Source organism: Orcinus orca, chromosome 15 (assembly GCF_937001465.1).
Source record: "Orcinus orca chromosome 15, mOrcOrc1.1, whole genome shotgun sequence".
Classification (NCBI taxonomy): Eukaryota; Metazoa; Chordata; class Mammalia; order Artiodactyla; family Delphinidae; genus Orcinus; species Orcinus orca.
The window spans coordinates 62,600,916-62,620,372 of record NC_064573.1 but is presented as its reverse complement, the minus strand read 5'-3'; the positions used below and the strand labels follow the sequence as shown (position 1 = coordinate 62,620,372).

Here is a 19,457-nt window from a genome sequence, read left to right as displayed (position 1 = left end):
AAAATGCAAGTTGACAGATCAGGAAAAAGGGTCCCAAGCCCACGGGCCACAGGCACCAAGGCAGGTGGGTGTCCCGGCAGGTGAGCCCACACGCCCTCGGGAGCAGGACCCGCAGCCCCTCTGTGGGGAGCCCCTCGCAGCGCCTGCACTCTCTGCTCCACCCTCAAAGCCCATTCCTCTCCAGGCTGACCGTCCCAGCCCTGGCAGGGGCCCCCCAAATCCACTCTCCCCTTCTCTGTGGGGGCAGCCGGGTGCAGGGAGGGCCCAGCCTGGGAGGGAGTGTGCCCGACAAGGTCACCAACAAGCCGTTTCTGCATGGCCACACTTGCTCGGCCTTCACCCCCACAAACAGGTGGACCCATGCCTCTCGGAGAACGGGAGGCAGGGTGGCGGCCAGCCCACGCCTGCTGGGAAAGGCCCGGGGCCTCTGCCCTATCACTAGACGCTGCCTTTGCAAATCTGCAAAGTGTGATTTCTGGCAAGGCTGGGAGGACACCCACTCCCAACACGAGATGACCCACAGAGCTGAAGGCAGCCAGGGGGACGCGTCAGAAGCAACAAGAAGCTGGCTAGAAGCTACACGTCTCCACTACGTTCGCATCTCCATTACGTTCACGTATTAACAGCAGCTGGCTTCTGCATGCCACTGTCCACAGCAGCATTTTCCAAGACACCCAGAAGATAGAAGCAACCCAAGTGTCCACTGGCAAATGCCCGGATGAGCCTAGTGTGCCATATGCAGCACTGCCCACCTTCACAGGTTATGACACGGACAACCTCCAGGACACAATGCCAGTGAAGTAAGTCAGACACAAAAAGGGAAACACTGTAGGGTCCCACTCACTTGAGGGACCTGGTCATCAGAGTCACAGAGACAGAAAGTAGGAGGGTGGGGGCCAGGGCCTGGGAGGGGGTGGGGGGTTATCTGATGGGGACAGAGTTTCCATTTGGGACGATGAAAAGTTCTGGAGATGGAGGGTGGTGTGAATGTACTTAATGTCACTGAACTGAGCACTTAAAAATGGTTAAGATAGTAAATTTTTTTTTTTTTTTTTTTTGCGGTACGCGGGCCTCTCACTGTTGTGGCCTCTCCCGTTGCGAAGCACAGGCTCCGGACGCGCAGGCTCAGCGGCCATGGCTCACGGGCCCAGCCGCTCCGCGGCATGTGGGATCTTCCCAGACTGCAGCACAAACCCGTGTCCCCTGCATCGGCAGGCGGACTCTCAACCACTGCACCACCAGGGAAGCCCAAGATAGTAAATATTATGTTACTCACACGTTAAAACAGTTTAAAAAAGGTAAAAACTCCGTTATCGTTTGTATGTTATAAACAGCTATCTTGAAGCTACGGTGGAAAACAAGTCTAATTTACTAAAAAAACACATCTACACCAAGGTTTAAAGTTAGTAGGAAATGTACGCGAGGCCTCGATAAACTGCCCATAGGACTAACTAGTCTCCCCGACGAAAACCCAGCTGCCTGCGACCCACCATCCACAGCTCTTCCTTGGTTTTCATTTCCAGTACGAGGAGCGCTGGGGAAGAAAGACCTGGAGAGCACAGTGTGCTCGGACGGAGGAGGAGCGAGGCTGGTCAGGGCCGTCTCATGGCCTTTATCCAGCCCCCACCCAAGAGCCAGCAGGGTGACGAGCGCCAGGAGTGGCGAGAAGGGGGCCAAGATGCCCAATGGAGGGGAAGGCGGTACGCCTTGTCCTCCGAGTGTGCGTAGGAGCACCTGGTCCCTGAGTGCGCGTAGGAGCACGGGGTCCCGAGCATCCTTACCTACGGCCCACAGGACGGTGTCAAAGGTGCCTGTGTCCTTCTTGTCGGAGGCGAGGTCCACCCAGGTGACCTGGAGTCGCCCGTCTGAGAGCCTCTCCACCCTCAAGGGGGTGCAGCCCCTCAGGATTCGGGTGCCGTGAACAGCCATGTGCTCTGTGACCAAGGAAGCCATTTGCTGCAAAGCACAAGAGGACATGCCTTGAGGACCGGGCAGCAGTGGGAGTGTCACTGCTGAGGCCTGTGGAGAGGACCTGGGCCTACAGCCTGAAAAGGCCCGGGGCCCCAGGGGAGTCTGTCCAATGGAAGAGGTCAGGGCCCCACGCCTTCTTCCAGGATGACTCACTCAGGCCGCCCCGCTCCGAGTGCCCTGCTTTCCACGGAGCTGAGGGCCGAGCCGGGAGAGCCTCTGGCGCCCCGACCCCCTCCAAATCTGAGGACCCAAGCCCCTCGGTTAGGGTGCATGTGATCTCTGGACTCTCTTTAGATGTTAGTTAACTGAGTCTTCACTGAAATGGCAGAGACGCACCCCTTCTCCCGGGCTCTGCCTGCCTGGCCCCCCGGCTGGGGTCAGCAGTGGGGTAGCTGGGAGTGGAGGTGGGCACCTCCGCTTCCCACCAAGAACTGCTAGGGGAGGTGGCATGGCATGAGGAGGCGCTGCAGGGGGTTCCTCCCTCCCAGCCCAGGCAGCTGTGCCCCCAGGGCCACGGTGGGGGCTCGAACAAGCCATCAGGAGAAAATACAAGTCACTGTTTAACTCCCCTGACTCAGGGGCCACCCCAGCATGAGGAGCTTTGTCTGTGCCCCAGGAACAGGTGGGCAGGCTACAAGGCCTCACCTGGAGCCTGCTCTCCCCCCGCTCCCCCGACTCCAGCCTGGTGACCCCACTGTCTCTGTGTGCCAGCCACATGCAGATTCTCCCTCTCCTGCTACCATGACCACCCGCCAACCGGGCTCTCCAGCTCAGCCTCATCGGCCCCCTTCTCCACGTCCCTGCGGGCCTCTGCCTCTCGGGCCCCATCTCCACCTGCGTCCAGCATGAGGCTCGAGGCCTTCTCTGGACATGTGTCCCCGTGACAGGTGCTCGGGCGTGTGTACTGAGCAGGTGACAGGACTGAGGGGTGCACTGCCCCAGAGCTGTGCAATGGACAGTGCCCATCTCTGCAGGGCACCGGGAGCCTGGTGTCTTGACAATGACAACCCAGACCTGGATTTTAAAGTGACATCTCCTCGGAGGGTTTTTGGTTTAAAAAAAACTCCACGCGCTCATTATGTGGGCACGTCCACCATCAGGGAGAGAGTCTGCGCCCCAGGGCCGGTGCTGCCCCGTGCGGTGGACGGGGAGGTGGTGAGGCTGCAGTGGCCTGGCTCAGCATCACATCCTTCCAGTCCATGGTGGCCGGGCCACCATCTCCCGTGATGGTCACCCAGGGCCTCACCAGCTGCCGCCTGCTCCCTGTCCATGCTACCCTTGGATAGTGGAGCTCCTCGGACCTCAGGGGGCTCAGCGAGGAAGCCAGGACAGCACTTCTGCCCACCGGCCGCTTACTATTGAGTGACCTGACCTCACGGCCCGTGAGCTGGCCAGCATGCCCACAGTGTCCCTCTGGTCCCTGCCACACTCCCCACGTGCTGACCCTTGCTGCAATACGCTGGCAGGTGTTTATTTTGCCAACAATCTCCTCATTCGACTCAAGGGCCAGTTTCTAAAGACTGAGACCTCGCTCCCAGCCCACACCTGCACCTGCCCAGGGGGGCCACAGGTGGAGGGGACACCGGCCCGGCATTACCTGGTCGAAGGCCCGGAGAGGGACACTGCGTATCATGACAGTGGTATCCAGGCCGAGCCCAGTGAGGAAGCCAGCACACTCCAGGGCCACGTCTGCCAGAGCAGGCTAAGGAACGCTAACGGAAGCTAGGCAGCAAGACCCCCAGTGCCCCCGCCATCAGCCCCCGTCTCCACCAGTCCCCAGCAGCCCAGAAGGGTCTCCAACACTGGCCACAGAGACACTCTCCCCACCGCCCCCATCTCTCAAACACACGTCCAGGGCAAGGTGGAGGCTCCCTTCAGCACCCACAGGCCAGGCGGGTTCTGCCTCCACAGGGCCTCTGTCCAGACTCCCTGGAGGTTAACCAAGGGGCCTGTGTGGTGAAGGACAGGAGACGTGCCCAGACCTCAGTGTCTCCATCTTCCTGCAGACACACCCTCCACCCTCCCTGGTGTTACTGCTCCCTCTTAAGGAACCGGCCTGAGTGGGGCTGCTCTCCAGGGAGGACCGTCTGCCTCACGGCTGTGTCCAGCTGCCCAGCCAGCGAGTGACTCAGGAAGAGCCTCCAGGAAGCCCCAGCCTCAAAGGTCAACCTCAAATTGTCCCTCGAGCACAGGTCATCCGCCCTGAGTGGGCCTGTAAGTGCCTGTAAGTGCCTGGTTCCAGGTGGCAGAGGGCAAGCCCCATGGGAGAGAGTGCAGTGACGGGGGGAGGTGGGCCTGGGGCCCAAGCTTCCACTCTCAGGATGGTGAACACAGCTGTCTCTCTGTCTGTCACCTGCACGCAGCAAAGGATACAGCTGGCCCCAACCACCAACCTGTAAGAGAGATGGACAGAGAGAGAGAAATTGAGTCTCACACGTGGCCGCCATGATGCACGCAGCCGTCCCTGGTGGGGCTCTGAGGGGGACGGGGCCCTGCAGCCTTCATGCAGGGCGCCTGTCAGCTGACATGTCACTATTGCAGAGTCCCTGCGGCTAACTGTTCAAACAGGCTGTCCCAATGTACAAAACCCACTTCCCAGAGCTCCAGCTGTGAATGACAAACAGAGCTGCTGGTTTGGGAAATTGCCTGGTGGCGAAGGAATGAGTGGCCAGGGACAAAACAGCACGTCCCGGGGATGGGACTGGAGGCGGGACAAACATGGACGAAGCCCAGTCAGAAGAAGCAGGAGGATTTTCCTTCTCTCCTAAGGAAAGTTCTGCCTTGGGTTCCTCTGGACCTCCTGCAGCCAGGCTGGAAACAGACGGGGAGGCGCCAGACGTGGGGCGGCTCCTGGAAGCCTTGTCTGTGGGCAGAACACTCTGGGACCACGGGGCCCAGGCAGACGGCCCACCCCATGCCCACCCAGCCCCACTGCACACAGGCCTGTGGCTGGGAGAGTCAGCTCCCCGAGCAAGGGCAGCCAGGGAGAGGGACACAGGATGCTGGGACCCAGCAGATCCTCTCCTGTTATTCAGCTGCACACACTCTGCATGCATACACGTGCATACACACACACACACTTGCACACGTGTACACATGAACAGAACTGAACACAGAGTGGAGACTCCCAGCCCGGGCGGCGTGTGGGTGGGCTTGTCAGATCACCCCTCAGCCTTTGAACGAGAGGAGGTGATGCAAGGATGGATAAGCAAATGTCAGCTCTGATCCCAGCAGGTACTAATGATATAATTCCATTTCAAACAGCAGCACATCTCTGGGAATACTGTTGCCAGTGCCCTGCGGGAAGCAACTGGCATACGGCTTCCTCTCAGGAGCTGGGACAGGAGTGCTGGCATCCTGTGCAGGGTGAGTGGGAGAGCTCACCGTGTGAGGCACACACACATAGGCACAATGCACATGTCTGCATGTGGGTATACTCAACGTTACACAATCTGCCCTCCCTCAGTCTCGACGTGTATGGGGGAGGGGACAAGCCTTTCTTTAAAATATGAAACTACGAGTTACTTAAAATGCAAACAGGCTTGAGCTGCTTTGAACATCCTGCCCCAATGCAAGCACCAATGAAGAGCATCTGTGTGGACCTCACAGTGCCCTGTGCTCCCACTCAGGGTGGCCATGGCCTGGGCAACCGTGACATGCAGGTGCCGGGGAGCCCACTGCCCGCCTGCTGGGCTGTCCTGCTCGTCCGAGCCTTCCTGTCTCCGTAGAGCAGACCCTCTTGGGGGGGGGGGGGCGCGGTGGCTACAGCCTGAAGCCCACAGCCCAGCTTCAGGCAAGGCAGCAACATGGTCTCCTGATTTTGGCAAAAGCGTTTTGTTCCTGCAGCCCCTGGGCACCTCCTCAAGCCCTGCAGGGAGCAGGGTAGGGAGGCGGGGTGGGCCCCCCACTCCCACCTCCAGGTCATGATACCCCCAGCCCCAGGCTACTGGTTCCGAGCCGCCAACAGAGGGCACATCTGGGGGATAGGCACCAGCCAGGCCGGGCCTCAGTGGGCGTCCTTGACCAAGCATGGGTGGCTGAAACCTCAGAGCGGGCAGGCATCCACTGGCCCTGATGGTCACCTTGGGCCTCATCTTGTCTCCAAGAGGAAAGACGGTCAACAGTGTTGGTTTTCACTCCACCCTGCCCCCAATTCATCAAATAAGTATTATTCTTCGAAAAATGCAGGATTCAAGGTCTCAACCAGAGAACTCCCTTCAAATGGACTGGAGTAAGAAAACAGCAAAAACGGAGCTGGCGCCTGCAGGTGGGGTGCAGGCAGCCCTGAAGGGACGCTGCGTTTTTATTGGCAGGTTTGAAGCTGCAGATGGGCTTTGCCGGCCACCTAGGAGACCCCAGCCTGGGTGGGGCTGAGGCTGGTGCCAAGGCACAGTGCCCACGGCAGGCCCTGCCGGCAAAGGGAGGACCTGGGGCGGCGGGGCCTCTGAGGACTGGACACACGGCCTCACACTGCAGCAGGACACCCCACGGGGGCTCCACCTGCACCCAGAGCCCCACTCAGCTGTGTGTGTGTTCGGGGAGCCCCCCTGTGTGCCCTTCGGTGCTGCAAACACTGTACTCCAAGGTGTAACTGCCGTGGGATTAGCCTGATCACAGGGCTGGCTCTCTCCTTAAAGTCTGAAGGGGGAGGAAGCAGAAACAAAGCCTTCCTTCAGGCCTTGGAGCCCCAGCTTAAAGAGCTCTCCACCTGCCTCTTGAGTCTGAAGGCCCCAATCCGCTCCCCGGGGGTGCACCCACACAGCGTGGGGGCCCTGCAGCTGTCCCGCCAGCACAGGAAATGCTGGGGCCACAGAGCTCGGGGCCCCCAGGAGCAGCTGGACACAGGATGTCCAGAAAGCACCAAGACCCTTGGGGGCAAAGGCGGGTGGGGCAACAGCGGAGGCTGAGGGCCGGCTCTCCAGGCCTGAGCTGCTGGCCACCCAGCCTCATGCAGATGCCCCTGAGCCGCCAGCCGCGGCCCGCACCCTATCGTGGGGAGGAAGACAGGACGCCACGGAGCCCATGGGCCCTTGGGAGCCGGCTAGTGGAGGTTCCACCGCTGCAGGCCGAGGCCAGGCACACTGGGCACCCTCAGCCGCCGGCTGGCCTCCTGGCCGGGGCCAAGTGGGAAGGTCCTGGCCGGCTTCGGGAGGCCTCCAGGGCCGGGGGCAGCCCTCGGGTCCATATTCATTTCAGCTCCATTTTAAAGGCGAGTTAAAATAAACACGGGGAATATTTATAAGGCAAATAAATCTGGCAGAAACAGCCCCTCAGAGTGTGAGCAGAGGCCCCCCCGGCCCAGCCCAAGCTGATAAAATACAGAAATGCTACTGTAGACCCTCGGGCTTATTTTGACTGCGGGCAGGAATGTAAGGAGTAAACACTGACTCCCGTATCACACTGTTACAACTTGCATCCACAGCTCCGCACAAAAGCTGCGTTTCACAGAAGCATCGTACAGGGATATATCTCCAGCTTAATTTTTAAAAAAACCATTTCCTCACATAAATCATGCTCAGAATGGAACGGGTGACTGATACATTGCAAACACTTTTTTCCTTAAACAATAACATACCTAGATTCCTTCTAAACGAAAGAGCTTTTTAAAAAAAAGTCTTCTAAACGTTTTTTTTTCTGAAGAAAATAAACACTTTCCTGACCCCAATATCTGGGGCTGTCTTCCTGGCCGCGCAGGCCGCTGCCCCAGCACGTGGTCACTGGGGGCAGCTGCGCGGGGCCCCTGAGCCCGGGCCTCCTTCCGGCCTGTGCGGCCTCTCCGCACACCAGCCTCCGGTGAGCAGTGGGCAGACACCGGCCCCCCTGGAGGTGGACTTGGCTCTCAAAATGTAACGGGGAAATAGCAAACAAGAGAAAATAAAACACACAGGGACTAATTTAAGAAAAGACCAGGATTCAGAAACTGCCGGCCTTCGGTGATGGGCGGAGATTACCGGGCCACACGGGTGGCCTCGGCCAGGCCAGAAGCACTGAGCGGGGAGCCAGTGTCCAGGCGGCCGCAGGTTGAAGGCCATCGGCACCACAGTCTCCACAGTCCACCTTGGAAAGGCTGGCAAAGTGCCTCAGTGACCCAGAGAAATCAATGCGCAAGAAAACTATGCAGGTCTGAAGACCACGCTGGGCACTTGCGCAGCGGTAGGGACCCCAAATCAGGGCCAGAGCAGGACTGGGCTCTGCTTGGAGGAGCTTCCAGGCTGGTGGGAGGGGCTGGTGGTGGACGCATGGGACCCCGTCTCTGCCACAGATGTGCTGCAGACGCCCCAAGGCCCTGGGACCCACAGGAAATCCAGGGCTTTTGTCAAAAAAGATTTTGGTGGGGAAAGGCCCTCCTGAACATGCAATAAATCTAACAGCCATTAAGTGTAAAAGAGCCTAAGCTATACTTAAAAAAAATAAGACCAAAACATTTGTATGTCACATTTGTATGTTACATGAGTTAAAAGGACAAGCTGAGAAAATCTGCAATTGTAAACAACACGGGATCTCAGCCCTGACAGCAAACCCGCAGGAAGATAAGAAAGAGAAAAGCCAGAGAGAAGGCCCAGGAGCGAGCAGCCCCCATTCACAGCCACACACACTCACACTCACAGACATAGACACACGCTCACTCACAGACACACACTCACAACTTACACACTCAATTTTAAACGGCCAATAATTACACAAAAGACCACATAATAGCAAATGCAAATGAAACCAGGCCACATTTAACCTACTAGTCAGAGACAAAACAACAAATAACCCAGATACTATGGCGTAAAGAGAAAACGTGATAAATGTGACATCAGAAAAATTAACAACTATTGCCAAGTCGAAGCACCAACCACAGCCTGGGGGCCCTGTGGGAGGCGAGGCGGTGGCCAGGGCCAGGAGCCTGACCGCAGATGGAAGTGGCTGTGCTCCCTCCACCCCCCCACAGGGAGCAGGAGAGGCTCCCTTCCCTTCAGGCCCCATGGAAATGCCGAGGCAGCATCAGGCAGGGAGAGCAGCACAGGCGCCCAGCCGGGACCGCAGTTCTCTACCGTGGACACAGCCCTGACCGTGCACACGACACATAAGAAACACTGAGACAACAAGAAGACGCACGTCGGGGTTTTCACTGCAGCCTTTCACAAAGAGGTGGCCGCGAGTGGTGGGAGGTCACACCAAGCCACCCCCATGCCAGGGGCCGTGCCCAGCCCTGAAAAAGGACACCTCGTGAGGCTGGGATAGCAGGGACAAGCAGAGCGCGGCACGAGCACACGCGCAAGCTCTCACACGTGTGCTCACGTGTTCACACACGTGCTCACATGTACACATACATGCCCTCACCCATGCTGACACATGCACACTTGCACACGCCTGCCCACCCTGGGGCATGCCCTCGGGCCATCGGCAGCTGGTCCCCCGCAGCCCAGCACTGTGACGGCCGAGCCTCTGTCGCCCTCTGGTGGCCTCTATGGTCCCTGCGAGCATGAGGTCTCCTCAGTGCCCTGGCAGCAGCACCCAGACCCGGACCCCATGCCAGGAGTGAACCCAGCCCTTGGCCACGTGGGTGCCAGTCACGCTGCGGGCCTGGCTTCACAGCTGGGCTCTGGTTTCTGGCAGCCCGAGCCTTTGCTGATTTCAGGGAAGCCCAGGTGACAAACATGAAAACGGGGACGTTCGATTGGAGCCGGAGGGGGACCAGGGCTTTCCCCCAGGGCCCACCCACCTACCCGCATACCCAGATGGCCCTGAGGACCCACTGGGACCTGCGGCTCCTGGGAACCCTGGTGAAAACCTGCGCCCCAGACAATAACGGCCACGCACTGTGACTCAGTCCTGGGAGAGTGTCAGCCCCAAATGGGCACAGGGCCAGGCTTTTTGCCCTTCCCTCAGGTAGGTGGGAAAGAATGCGTTACAGAGGGGCAGCAGCATGTGCTCCCCGCCTGGCTGTGTGCACAGGGGAGTGGGGCCCCTTGGGCACCCCCAGGCCTTACGTTTTTCCAGGGGACTCCTTCAGCCAGAAGATGTCATCACTCGTAATCCCGTATTCCAAGGCACCTTCGATCTATCCGGGAAAAGGGTCAATGTGAGGCCTGCGTCCCCGGCTGCCCCCAGGGCTCCCTCTGAGGACGCCCAGTTTGTAGACACAACTGGGCCAGAACCACCTGCCCACATGTGGCTGCACCTCCTCGGGTGCGGCCTCTGGGACAGGGGATACGGCCGCTCCCTTGGGGGCCCGGGGCAGCGGCTCCTTCCTCTCGCTCTCCAGGACTCCCCCCAGATCCAGACCCAGGGCTGTGGGGAACAAGGGGTGAAGCGGGGTGGGCCGGCTCCCAGGGCGCCAGGCTGGAGGCTGGATGCGACCATCCGGGGGCCCTTGAGGGACAGCATGGTGGGCCCTGTGCCCGGGAGTTGTCCAGGTCACCCCATACCCCAGCAGCTGGGGGACACAGGACACGTTCTCTCTATGGCCCCTGAGAGTCAGATGTGCTGGGAGAGAGGAAACGGATTTCAAACAGTTTACGGTTCCAATTGGCAAAAAAAATAAAGTCAGGAATTTCTTAAGTTTGCTCAAGAAGATCGAAAGGTCTGGATATCAAAGGGACTAAAACACAAGTGTTGGCAGGCTCCGGGGCGGGCAGCCAAGAGCAGAGTGGCCACTGAGCGGCTTCCCCAGGACCCGAGGCTCCCACTTCACCCACCCCCCCACCGCCCCCCCGCCCCTCAGGCAAGCGGACAGCAGGGAGAGGCCAGGCCAGTCTCCTCGCAGGCACTCTGGCAGCCACGTGCAGGGTGGAGCTGAGCTGATCTCTGGGTCCCAGGAACTGACCTCGGCCATCAGGGGCTTTGAGTGGAGCCAATGTGGGCCCAGCTGTGGGTGAAGGATCACTAATGGTCACCACTTGGCCCCTGTCTGTGTGGCTACTGGAACAAGAGCCCTCCCCTCCTACGGAGCCACACATCCTGCCCAGGGCCACCTGGCACAGCTGTCTGGTCCCCTCTGGAGGCTGCTCTTGCTGGGCTGACAGCGGCAGGGGCCACGTCGCAGTCTGAGGACTGGAGTGGGCACTTGCCTTGGCACCCTCCCAGCTCCTGTTTCCAGTGGAAGCACAGAACTGGACGGAGGTTCAGATTTAAGAGTCTGCAAGGAGGCAGAACCACGCCCTTGGTCCTCCCCATCCACCTGTCTGGGCCTATGTCTGGGTCTGGGGCGGCCTTGAGCACTGGCCTCCAGGCCCCGCAGAAGCAGGTGGTGGGGGCGAAGGCAGAGCGCCCCCCACCAGGCTGAGCACTGAGGGTGGGGAGCCTCGCAAAGACGGGGAGACTTCCTGGGTCTGGTGTTTAAGCACATCTCTGCCCAGTCACTGGCTGGCCACTGAGCAGAGACCTCAGTAGCCTCACAGGACACAGAATAAAAAGTTTACAAAATCGGTCCAGAAAAATCACCCAACAGACAAGCAGCAATAAACGAAATCCCAAAGTGGAGGGAGATCCTAGCTTCCAGAGTGAACATGTCATTTTGTTTGAAATGATCACTTTTCAGTAAAACATCACAAGACACGAGAAGAAACCAAAAAGGATGAACCCCACGCACTGCAGGTGGGGATGTAAACGGTGAGGCTGCCCCCCCGCTCCGGGGGCCTGGGACCTCCACCCCCAGACACTCCCAGGTGTCTGCCCAGGAGAAGGGACAACTCGCATCCACATGGCTCCCAGCAGCATCACTCATAATAAAATGGAAACAACCCAGAGGTCCACCACGCAAGCGGACAACAGAATGTCACACCCACCGCGGAACATCACTCAGCCGTAAGCTGGTCAAAGAGGCCATGCATCTCATCCCACTGATGTGAAACGTCCAGAACAGGCAAATCCACAGAGACAGAGAGCAGGCTGCTGGGGCCGGGGGAGGGGGGCAGGAGCGACGGCTGATGGGGCCAGGGTTCCGTTCTGGGCGAATGAAACATTCTGAGATTCAGTAGTGGGACCGACGGGTGAACGACTCTGAATAAACTGGAACTCACTGGACTGTACCCTTTGAAAGGGTGCATTTTATGGTATGTGAGTTTCACATCAACTAAAGAACAAGATTTGGGTTTGGGGGAGGAGGAACCAGGCTTAAGTCCCAAAGGCTCCAACATTCTGAGGCTAAAAAGGAGGAATCAACAAGGGAGATAGAGGAGAGGTGATGTGGGGACAGGAAGAGGGCAGGCGGGGGCTGGCCCAGCAGCTGAGCCGCTCTCCGGACTCAGCCAAGTGGGGATGTGGGAACCTGGCTCAGCAGAGGGCACTCGAGAGCACGGGCAGTGGAAAGTGACAGCTGTCAGCACAGGGCCACTTGGAGGACAGGGGCGAGTGGGAGGTGCATGTCACCAGACCATGAACGGGGTAGGGGGGTGGGGGCTCCTGAGGACACTCACGTGCGTGGGGTACCTCGGTCGCCCTCCGGTGGCGATGACAATGTGGTCGGCCGAAAGCAGAGTCTGAGAAGAAACCGAGAAAGCCACAGTCACCCAGGTCACCTGCAGTCCCCATTCGAGGGCTCCACCAGCTTCCCCATCACAGGCTCTGCCCTGCAGTGTGGACCCTGTGGCAGCAGCCCCAGACACTGGCAGGAGAGCCTCTAAGTCCAAGCACTTCACAGTTTACACAGCACTGCACGGGTGGTAAGGTCTCCTGGAATCCCCGCAAACCCCTGCAGGGCTGCAGCCGCCCGAGCAGCGGGCAGCCTGGCGTGGTCACTTCCTCCTTCACAAAGAATTAGACTGGCCTCAGCCCAGAGGAACGTCGTATCAATCCCAGCAGTGCTGATCTCCAAGGACAGCACTGAGACCGAGCAGAGCTGAGGTCCACCCGCCTGGGCCACAGACTGACCCACGGACTGGCCCGTGCTGCCCCAGGGGCCCCGGGAGGAGGGCGCTCACCTCTTCCCCACCTTTTGAGACACCACAAACCGTGTGTGGGTTGACAAAGCTGGCCTTGAAGTTAAAGTACTTCACTTTTCTGCAAAATAAAAATAGGATGTTCAAACATTTCCTCTGCAAATGAGGCATCACCTCAGGATTAAATAGGGAGCACTAGGCAGATGGCTACAATGTGAGCTCGGGCCACCCACGGCTCACGAGGGGCAAAAGGAGTGTGCGGACCCGCACCGGGAAGCATGGGGCGCAGCTGCTGTCTCCCCAGGGTTCCTCGGTACGTGGTGACCACAGCTGCCATGCAGGGGCGTCTTAAGGGCCCAAGCTCAGCCCTGGTGTGTGAGGACGGAGGTGGCCGGGCCTCCCCCGAGGTCAGTCCTGTCACCTGGACACCCTCCACCAGGAAGGGGAGGCCCCCACATGCACCCAGTTACCCTCCCCCCAAAACACCCATGGACCTCCTGCTGGTGAGGGGTTGCCCAGCAGGGAGGGGACAGTGAGGATAACAGGCACTGCGAGGGGCGAGGGTGGCCGGGCTTTCTAACCCGGGTCTCACGCCTCCTCCTCCTGGGGAGTCCTCACGTGCCCCAGGACCCGCCCAGAGCCTAGCGTGGCGTCAGTACCTGTCCTGCAGCTGGACCCGGTGCCCCCAGTTCAGGGACTTCACGTGGTTTTGAACGGCTTCTGCCATTTTCCCCCTGTTGACACAAAGCACGATGCTTAAAGCCACCACACAAGTGTCAGCTGCGGGTCCCGCCACAGATTATTAGAGGCAAACAGCCCTTAACAGAAATGCCCAGAGGCAGAGGGGTTTCTCAAGGTGGTAAAGGTGATGTCTGTCCCCACGGCTGCCGCCCCTGGGCCAGGTTTGGGGCTTCAGACCGAGGGGCTCCAAGCGGACCATGCGCCACCCGCCAGGCCTGAAGCACTGCAGCCTTTGGGCCGAGCGTCCTTCCAGGGGTGTCCTGGGCGCCGTGGGGCAAGTGGCAGCGTCTCAGGCTCCACCCAGGGGATGTGCAGCCCCCACTGTGGAGATCACCAAAAACGTCTCTAGACTTTGCCCACTGCTGGGGGCCCAGAGGTGCCCCCAGGTGAGAATCGCGCCCACAGCTCCTGCGAGGCTGATGGGATCGGCCATCCCCCACGCGCCCTCACCAGTCGTGCGGGGGCTGGGCCACCTTCCAGCCGTAGTGGGAGGCGTCGCGGATCATGCCCCCTAGCAGCGCCGCCTGGTGCATCAGCTTCTTGGGGATGCAGCCGACGTTCACGCAGGTGCCACCAAGGCCCCACCGGGTGCCTGGGGAGGTGGGAAGAGCACACAGGGTTCAGGTGAGCCAGGCCAGCCCTGCTCTATAGCTGTTTCCAATTCCTTTTAGTTGCTTTAACTCCAACGCGGCCCAGGTGAACCTGCCGTGTGGACGCGCCGGCTGCGGTTGCATTCAGACTTGGTTTAAACGAGGAGGATGAGGAACCTACAGTGATGGCAGCTTCCCCGAGAAGCAGGACGCTGTCCGGAGACTGGGCAGCAGTCCAGGGCTCAGCCACCCTCTGTATGTGACCCCCCACCTTCCCCAGGACACGTGGCTCCCGGCAGGGGCTGCCTACCTCGGGGGGAAGGCTCCACGTAGTCCACCACGGCCACCTTTTTCCCCAGCTGAGCGGCTGGAAGGACCAGAGAAACAGGCAGGTGAGTACAACCAGGGACTGATTCAGGGTCGGGGACCCCAGGAGCCCATGAGGCCCAGAGGAGGCTGGGGAAGGACCAGGCCAGCAGCCGCCCATGAGCTATGCAGCCGGGTCTCCCACTGCCTCTGCTCCCAGCTATGCTGCCCCTAGATGGACACCCCGACCTCTTCCTGACCGCAGGCTCTGCACCACCCACCAGAGCAGTGCTGGGATGCGCCCCGCCCCCCGCCGCAACCTGGTTGCAGGTCCAGCACAGGCCCAGGGCCCACCCCAAGCACACTCCCTGGAGGCATCACAGGGAGGCCCCCGGCTCGCTCCCCAGGCCCTCCCTTACTCCTCTCTTCCCCAGACACCATGTGGGGTGGCCCTCGGTCTACGCTGGTCAGAGCCCCCAGGTGGACGTTTGCTGCCTCCTCTCAGGGTGAGGAAATGGAAGCTCGGAGGTCAAATGGCAGGTTCAGGTCAGCCAGGCCCCAAGACCAGGGCTCCAAACTGCACCCCTGCCTGGAGCCCCCAGCTATCAGCAGGCTCCCCCAGCCACAAGCCCCAGGTTCTGAGGCCAGGACTAATCACGGGCTTCCTGCTGGCTCGCCTGTGGCACTGCATCAGCCAGCCCTGGTCCCTGGCCGTGACGGCCCCGAGGGCACGCCCCACTTGTATGTCACGAGCCCACGAGTGTTTGAAACACTACAGAACATGCTTGATTCATGGCTACCAGCTACCAAGATTAGAACCAAATTTTAGAAGTCTTCATTAACAAAACCATTTCATTCAACTGAATCAAGATGGGATCCCAGTGCTTGATCTGAAGTCTCCGGCCAAGGGGACACCTCAGACATACCAACGTCCGGCTCCCAGGTCTGATCAGGACGGAGCAACAGGGACCAGAGTTAGCCTCCTGCTCAAAATAACCAAAAATCCTGACAAAATACGTGAAATAATGGTTTCAAGAAACTGAATAAACGAAAACAAAGGCCAGCGATCTCTGAGAGACAGGAAAGGGACGAGGTGAGCCCCGCGACCAGAGTCTGCAGGACACAGCATGGAGGGGGCCCAGCAGGCTCTCGGGCTGAGAGTTCCTGGGACAGAGCAGAGAGAGGGGAAAGTACCTAAGGCCGGGACAGTGCTGCTCCCAGAAGCCAGCCTGGAGAAACGTTAACTCCTGGAGCACTGGGTGAGCATTAGGAAGGTCATGCCTCAGCAGTTGAGAATAATTAGCCCCAGACTGGGCACAGCACCAGAGCGCCTAGCAAATCTTAAGCAGAAGTCTCAAAAAGATCAAACTGTCTGCAGCTACATCCCAGAACGTGCTCAGAAATATTTCTAGGAAGATAAAAATATCCAGAAACCAGCAAGGTAAAAGTCCAAAGTGTCTGGCACTCAAACAAAAATTACCAGGCACGCCAAGAAGCAGGAAAATACAGCCCTTAAAGGGAAAAATAGTCAATGGAAACTGACCAAGAACTGACACCAACGTCAGAATTAGTGGGAAAAAAAGTAAAACAGGTGTTTTAACTGTATTCCACATGTTCAAAAAGTCAAGAAGTAACATGGAAGATAGAAAAAAGGACCCAAGCTGAACTGTAGAGATGAATACTGCACTGAGTGGGGTTCATGGTCGAGTAGACGTCGCACACTCTTTCATTAGTGAATTTGAAAACAGGAATAGAAACTATCCACAATGGCAAGAGCTCTCATGAGCTCTGGGACAACCCGGAGCTGCCAGATGCTCAAGTCCCTTATAGAAAACGGTGCAGCATCTGCAATAACCTTTACCTTAAATCATCTCTAGATTATAACACCTAATACAACGTTAACACTGTGTAAGTAGTTGTAAATACAGTGTAAATGATAAATAGTTGCCAGTATGCGGCAAGTTCAAGTTTTGCTTTTTGGAATTTTCTGGAATTTTTTAAAAAATATTTTTTGATCTGTGGTTGGTTGAATCTGTGAATGTGGAGCCTGTGGATACAGAGGGCCGGCTGTACTGTTCCCTTGAATTCTATACTCAGAGAAAATATCTTTTTAAAATGAGGGCAGAGTAAAGATGTCTTCAGACTCACAAAAGCTGAAAGAATTTATAACCCCTAGAGCCACACGACAAGAAATGTTCACGGACGTCCTTCCAGTAGGAGGAAAATGATGCCGGGTGGAAATTCAGATCCACAGAAAGGAACGGAAGCCCCAGAAATGACAACCACATGGGCAGATGTGTTAGCTTTTTCCTTATCACTGAAATCTCTTCAGAAGGTCACTATTTAGGGACTTCCCTGGTGGCGCGGTGGTTAAGACTCTGCGCTCCCAATGCAGGGGGCCCAGGTTCGTTCCCTGGTCGGGTAACTAGATCCCACGTGCATGCCGCAAGTAAGAGTTTGCATGCCACAACTAGGAAGCCGGTGAGCCACAACTAAGGAGCCCTCCTGCCACAACTAAGACCCAGAGCAACCAAATAAATAAATATATAAAAATAAAAACAACAAAAAAATAATCAGTATAAAAAAAAAGATCACTGTTTAAACAAAAATTGTACAATGTGCTGTGGGGTTTGTAACATGTAGAAGTGGAACGTGACTGGTGGGAGAGTGTCACCTGAAGGGGGACCGTGACATGGAAAGGTGCATGTCTCAAACCCGGAGGCAATGACCTCACCACGTCTGCACGTTAATCCACAATGTACCAAAGGCCTAAATGTAAGAACTGAAGCTGTGAGGCTCTCAGAAGAAGACAGGCCTAAGTCTTTGTGACCTTGGATCGGCTGTTTCTTGGATGTGACACCAAAAGCACAAGAAACAACAGATCAACTGACTTCATCAAAATTAAACACTTTTGTGCTGCAAAGGACACCATCAAGAAAGTGACAAGATAACCCCTAGGATGGGAGAAAGTAATTGAGAATTATGCATCTGATACGGATCTAATATCCAGAATATACGTGTGTGTGTATTCTCATAACTCAATAATGAAAAGACAACCGAACTTAAAAGTGGGCAAAGGTTCTAAATAGACATTTCTCCATAAATACAGAAATGGCCAATAAACACATGAAAAGATGCTTCATTAACCATGAGGGAAATATAAGTCAACCACAATGAGATACCACTTACTTCCCACCTACTTAGGATGGGCTACGATAGAAAAGACAGTAACGGGTGCTGGCGAGGATGTGGAGAAATTCGAACCCCACACTTCCTAGTGGGAATATAAAATGGTGCAGACACTTTGGAAAATAGTCTGGCAGCTCCTCAAAAGGTTAAACCTTGAGCTACCCTATCACCCAGCAATTCCACTCCTGGGAATCTGCCCAAGGGAAATAAAAGCACACGTCCATACAAAACCTGCAGAAATGTTCAGAGCAGCATTACTCATAACTGCCCCAAGCAGAAATAACCCAAAGATCCACCAGCAGACAAGTGGATAAACACAATGTGGTTCATCCACACTATTCAGCCCTAAAAAAGGAACGAAGTACTAACACACGCTGTATCACAGATGAACACTAAAAACATCATGCTGAGGGAGAGCAAAACCACACGTTTCTATGAAACATCCAGAACACAGGCCAGTCCATAGAGGCGGAAAGGAAACTAGTGGTAGCCTGGTGCTGAGGAGGGGAGGGAGACAGGTGACTACCAGTGGGTACAGAGTACCTGGGGGTGATGAGATGTTCTGAAATTGGTGGTGGTGATGGTTGCACAACTGTGAATATAAAATCCACTGAAATAGGCAGTTTAAATGAATGATCTGTATGGTGTGTGACTTGTACCTCAGTAAAGCTGGGGTTTTTTGTTGTTTTTTTTTTTTTTTTGCGGTATGCGGCCTCTCACTGTTGTGGCCTCTCCCATTGCAGAGCACAGGCTCCGGACGTGCAGGCTCAGTGGCCATGGCTCACGGGCCCATCCACTCCGCGGTATGTGGGATCTTCCCGGACCGGGGCACGAACCCGTGTCCCCTGCATTGGCAGGCGGACTCTCAGCCACTGCGCCACCAAGGAAGCCCAGTAAAGCTGTTTTAAAAATATGAAACACTAGGGATAAATCTGACATAAGATGTGAAAGACCTGTATATTGAAATGACAAAATATTGCTGAAAGAAATGAAAAAATACCTAAATGAGAGATACACCACATGACCCAGCTGGTCCACTTTTAGGAGATTATCCAAGAGATTTAAAACACACATCCACACAAAGACACAAAGACACAAAGACACACACACACACACACACACACACACACACACACGAATGTTCATAGCAGCACTGTTCAGAACAGCCAAAAACTGGAACAACCCAATCCACAGGCTAATGAACCAACCAAACATGGTCTAGACATACAGTGGAATACTTATCAGTAATGAAAAGGCGTGAACTCTAGATACACACAGCAACACAGATGAATCTCCAAATAATTGTGCTTGGTGGGAGAAGCCCGGAAAGTAAGAATACACACAGCATGATTTCACTTAGACAGAATTTTAGAAAATGCAAACTAATCTACAATGAGAGAAGGCAGATCAGTGGTTGTCCGGGGTTGCAGCGGGGAGGAGTGGGCCAACTGCAGAGACAATGCATTCAGCTCGTAGCTGCTCAGGAGGATCCCCACCCAGCCCGGAGAGCACCACTGCCCTCTCCAGGGGACCCGGAAGCCTGGAGGCCCTGCCATGCTGGCGGGATGCAGGACACAGGACACGTACCTTCCTTGGCACAGGCTAGGCCGCCGGATCCCCCGCCAATCACCAGGAGGTCATAGCACTGCCGCCCTGCAGGGGTGAGGGGGAGACGTTGAGAAGGAAGGACCAGGAGCAGCCTGGGGCGCGATCCCCCAGGAGGCCACAGTTTCCAATGTGGTACAGGGTCCACTTTAGGGGATCGGAGTCCCGTCCTGTGATGGTATGGGGT

General features: G+C 56.8%; 1 protein-coding gene across 11 annotated transcripts in view; it reads right to left on the bottom strand.

Annotated features, from left to right (window-relative positions):
- Nucleotides 1-19,457, bottom strand: part of TXNRD2 (thioredoxin reductase 2) — a 34,533-nt gene that overhangs the window by 12,408 nt on the left and 2,668 nt on the right. For 10 of the 11 annotated variants that reach the window (XM_033439533.2, XM_033439535.2, XM_033439534.2 and 7 more), the window contains exons 2-11: nucleotides 19,253-19,318; nucleotides 14,481-14,537; nucleotides 14,031-14,172; nucleotides 13,499-13,573; nucleotides 12,882-12,960; nucleotides 12,378-12,440; nucleotides 9,951-10,021; nucleotides 4,345-4,364; nucleotides 3,569-3,660; nucleotides 1,782-1,956 (exon numbers count right to left, since the gene is read on the bottom strand). In XM_033439533.2, coding sequence (XP_033295424.1) covers nucleotides 1,782-1,956; nucleotides 3,569-3,660; nucleotides 4,345-4,364; nucleotides 9,951-10,021; nucleotides 12,378-12,440; nucleotides 12,882-12,960; nucleotides 13,499-13,573; nucleotides 14,031-14,172; nucleotides 14,481-14,537; nucleotides 19,253-19,318 — 840 coding nt within the window. Of the gene's footprint in view, nucleotide 1; nucleotides 1,535-1,781; nucleotides 1,957-3,568; nucleotides 3,661-4,344; nucleotides 4,365-9,950; nucleotides 10,022-12,377; nucleotides 12,441-12,881; nucleotides 12,961-13,498; nucleotides 13,574-14,030; nucleotides 14,173-14,480; nucleotides 14,538-19,252; nucleotides 19,319-19,457 lie in introns of those variants that run through there. The other variant, XM_033439542.2, reaches the window with a different exon arrangement.